The 3852-nt window shown below is 50.9% G+C and overlaps 1 protein-coding gene across 1 annotated transcript in view; it reads left to right on the top strand.

Annotated features, from left to right (window-relative positions):
* The window catches only part of ESAM (endothelial cell adhesion molecule), a 5495-nt gene extending 2455 nt beyond the window's left edge, over nt 1-3040 (top strand). Inside the window, exons 2-5 of the mRNA XM_010829532.1 lie at nt 6-60; nt 1462-1584; nt 1875-2001; nt 2209-3040. Coding sequence (XP_010827834.1) covers nt 6-60; nt 1462-1584; nt 1875-2001; nt 2209-2524 — 621 coding nt within the window. The 3' untranslated portion in view covers nt 2525-3040. The remainder of the gene's footprint in view (nt 1-5; nt 61-1461; nt 1585-1874; nt 2002-2208) is intronic.
* Nucleotides 3041-3852: the final 812 nt, after the last annotated feature.

Genomic DNA, 3852 nt, shown 5'->3' with positions numbered 1-3852 from the left:
CCCAGTACCAGTGGGTGCGGTCACCCCCATCCTCCCAGGTTTTCTTTGCGCCTGTTTTAGGTGAGGGAACTTCCAGAGACAACTGAGAGTGTGGCTGGGGTAGAGGAAAGATGAGGACCAGAGGGACTGGGGGGCAAGGGGCAGCAATGCTGAAAAGCACTGTGGTGGGGGGCGGGGGAAGGAGGATGTGGGGAGGGGGCTGAAGAAAGAGGCCTGCCAGGCGCAGACAGGTGCTGAAGACCATGCCACACAAGAGACGCTGGGGCTGGAGGATCTGCCATTCACTACATGTGTGACTTTGTGACTGTTTCCTCATCTGTAAAATGGGAGTATCAATAGCCTTGACTTGAGCACACCAGCTGGCTCAGTGGTAAAGAATCTGCTGGCCAATGCAGGAGACACAGGAGAATGGGAGTTTGATCCCTAGGTCTGGAAGATCCTCTGGAGGAGGATATGGCAACCCACTCCAGTATTCTTGCCTGGAGAATCCCATGGACAGAGGAGCCTGGTGGGCTACAGTCCATGGGGTCGCAAAGAGTCGTACACGACTGAGCATGCATGTATGAATACCACTATAAAAAACACTTGGAGGCAGCTGGAACTTTTTTTGTCAATTTTATTAAGATTATTGATGGAACAATTTTAACCCGATGCTTTGGAAGAATCATTCTTAATTTATCAGCTATGGTAAAGGTATTGCAGTAATGTCGGACAGTATCCTTATGTTTTGGAGTTTCATGCTGAAATGTTTATTTTAAAATGTCTTGAGAAAAAGAGAAAGAAATGAAATAAGTGTAGTAAAATGTTAGCAAGTGTGGATATATGGGTTTTCATTTTGTTCCTCCTTCTACTTTTTATTTGACCATTTTTATAATAAAACTTTTTAATTTTTTTTTTAACATAGAGCTTCCATAATAGGTTTGTTGTGAGACTTTTATATAAATTAGTACATGTAAAGAACTTAGTCTTTGGTGAAGAGTAAGCAACCAATAAACTTTAACTGTTAAAATCATTAGATTATTTCATACATTCCTTTCAGCACCATCAATTAGGTCATATCACCCCATTTTATAGATGAATAAATTGGGACCCAGAGATAGCAAATAGCTTTCTTAAAGTCCCATGGCCTGTTCTGGATGCCACGTTTTCTAATTCCTTGCTCAGTGTTTTTTCTCTCTCACTACTCAGAAATAAAAGTAAAAATCAGGTTTTGGTTTTTCTGGGCATCACTTCCTCTTTAGCCTTCTTTCAGATATCACTTGGGAACACTGAGCAGTGGAAATGGAAAAGGGTAGTGAGCTAGCAGTTTGGCAACTGATCGTCACACCTTCACCTTTCATCAGGGATTCAGATAGCTAAGGCTCTCAGAGAGTCAAAATAGACATTCCAGAGGAAGGGCAGGGTGATTTTTTATGGGAAAGGGGATCGATCCTTGGACTGATGGCCAAATTGTGTCCACAGATGCCATCCACGGGTCTTTAAGCCTCAAAAACCTGTCCACTTCCATGTCTGGAGTGTATATCTGCAAGGCCCACAATGAGGTGGGCAGCGCCCAGTGCAACGTGACCCTGACTGTGAGCACAGGTCAGTGAGGGGTAAGTGTGGTTAAGGAGAAGATTGATCAGTGGTGGGAGCGGGTCAGCAAGAGAGGGGAGGAGGGCTGTCTGCGGAGGCCTCTCGTTAGAACAGGACAAGGTGCTTGTCCTGGTTACGTGTCTGTGCAGGTGTTTGGTCAGTGACTACTTCCTGCTCACAGTCACCTTCCCCTTAACAAAGAGAGAAACTGGGTATGGTGGTGGTGGGGCAGAGGGGCAGTGGGATTGGAAAGGGCCGGGGAATGGCTGAGAGTCCGCCTGACAGTAAGGGTTTTCCAGGGCCCAGGGCTACGGTGGTTGCTGGAGCTGTCGTGGGCACCATGGTCGGACTGGGGCTGCTGGCCGGACTGGTGCTCTTGTACCAACGCCGAGGCAAGGCCCTAGAGGAGCCGGCCAATGATATCAAGTAAGTGCCCCTGGTCTCTGCCAAGATGAGGGCTCTCCTTGGGGATTCAAGGAGCTCCCATCTAAGGTAGGGATGGGCGGTGGCTGAGACATCACTTCTATGGGCAGATTTTAAGGGAGGAGAAGTGAGAATAAGACAAAGCATATGGAAACTCTCCTCTCCTCCTCCTTCCACCTTCTGACCTCTTATCACTTCTTTGATGACTAGGGAGGACGCCATCGCTCCCCGGACGCTGCTTTGGCCCAAGGGCTCAGACACAATTTCCAAGAATGGGACCCTTTCCTCTGTTACCTCAGCGCGAGCCCTCCGGCCACCCCAGGGCCCTTCCAGGCTTGGTGCATTGACCCCCACACCCAGCCTCTCCAGTCAGGTCCTGCCCTCGCCAAGGCTGCCCAGGACAGATGGGGCCCACCCTCAGCCGATATCTCCCGGCCCTGGTGGGGTCTCTTCCTCTGCTCTGAGCCGAATGGGTGCTGTCCCTGTGATGGTTCCTGCCCAGAGTCAGGCTGGGTCTCTGGTGTGATGGCCCAGCCACTCGGTGGCTAAGCCATTTGGTTTCTCTCCTTCCTGCAAGTTTCAGTCACACCTGGCACAGAGGCCTGAGATTGGGAGGGTGGCCGCCTTCCAGACCTCTGGTCCTCCGCCCTCACCTTTCTGAGGCTCAGTTGAAACCCAAGTTTCCAGGAAGTAGGAGAAGAGGAAGTGGACCTGGGATTAAGAAGCACTCCCACCCCTGGCTGTCTCTAAGTCTGCAGTGGGATGCTGCTGAAATTGCTACCACTGCCTCCCCCCAACCCCCAGACCTGGTGGGGATCGCCAGTCAACCAATCCTCTAGGCCCCTTTGGTACCCCACCCCACCTAACCTCATCCTTCACTCCCCACTTCAGCTCCTTGCATTAATATAACCTACCCTGCTGGCTTGGTTGGGTTTTGTTGGGGCAGGGGATAAGGAAGATATTTTTTCCCACTCACTTGAAATGCATGATTTTGTTTTTATTTCGCCAACTTCAATAAAGATATATTGTGTTTGTATGGAAAGTGAGAGTCCAGTCGCCTTTTCAAACTTGGAACTCCCAGGGAGAAGCTGACTCTCGGGATGATGCAAAGAGGATGGTACCCAGACTGTGGACCCAGCAGGGCTTCTCCACACAGCCTCTGACTTGGCTTTCTGGCTCAGGATAGCTCTTCTAGAGTCTTTACAAGGGTCATGTGCTGTCAGGTGGTGCTGGAGAGGTGGGGGGAGGTCCTAACTCACTTTAAGCAGCAAGGGGATGAAATTGGTGACTTTCTGCTGGAGCTCGCAGCTTGGGTGCCTGTGCACTTAATCTTCTGCTTCCTCTTCAAGTGCAGGGCCTGAAGAACCTGACTCCTCCTGCCCTCTCCCAGACCACTGAATCCTTCCTGTCCATCCAGCAGTGACCCCCGGTACTGAGGCAGAGCCAGGCACAGGATGTGGGGCTGCTGCGTCCATACCAATCCTGCCACACGCTTTCATACCCAGGGCGGGGGCTTCTCTAGACCTCAGTTTCTCTGCCCATGTAATGGGGTGACTCTGGGAGGTGGGAGGAGGGTTGTAGTTTCCATGGAGACACCTGTCTCAACAAGGGATGCCAAAAGGGCCAAAGAAGGGGTCTCAGGGGAGAAAAGGACCTCCGAGGGCCTCAGAAGGAACAAGACTCTGTGAAGGGAGTGGAAGGGGGTGATGGGGTCTTAGCCTGGGGTTCAGGCTCACAGTGTGAGACCCCGAAGTGGTGACATCATCTCAGTTATCAGGATGTATCTCTTTTCCTCCAGGGTCGCTCCTTCCCTGCAGAGCTCCCATTCTGATCCCTCCCCTTCCCTGGAGTGCC

This window comes from Bison bison, unplaced genomic scaffold, assembly GCF_000754665.1.
Source record: "Bison bison bison isolate TAMUID 2011002044 unplaced genomic scaffold, Bison_UMD1.0 scf7180017864506, whole genome shotgun sequence".
NCBI classification, from domain to species: domain Eukaryota; kingdom Metazoa; phylum Chordata; class Mammalia; order Artiodactyla; family Bovidae; genus Bison; species Bison bison.
This window is presented reverse-complemented; position numbering and strand designations above follow the sequence as displayed.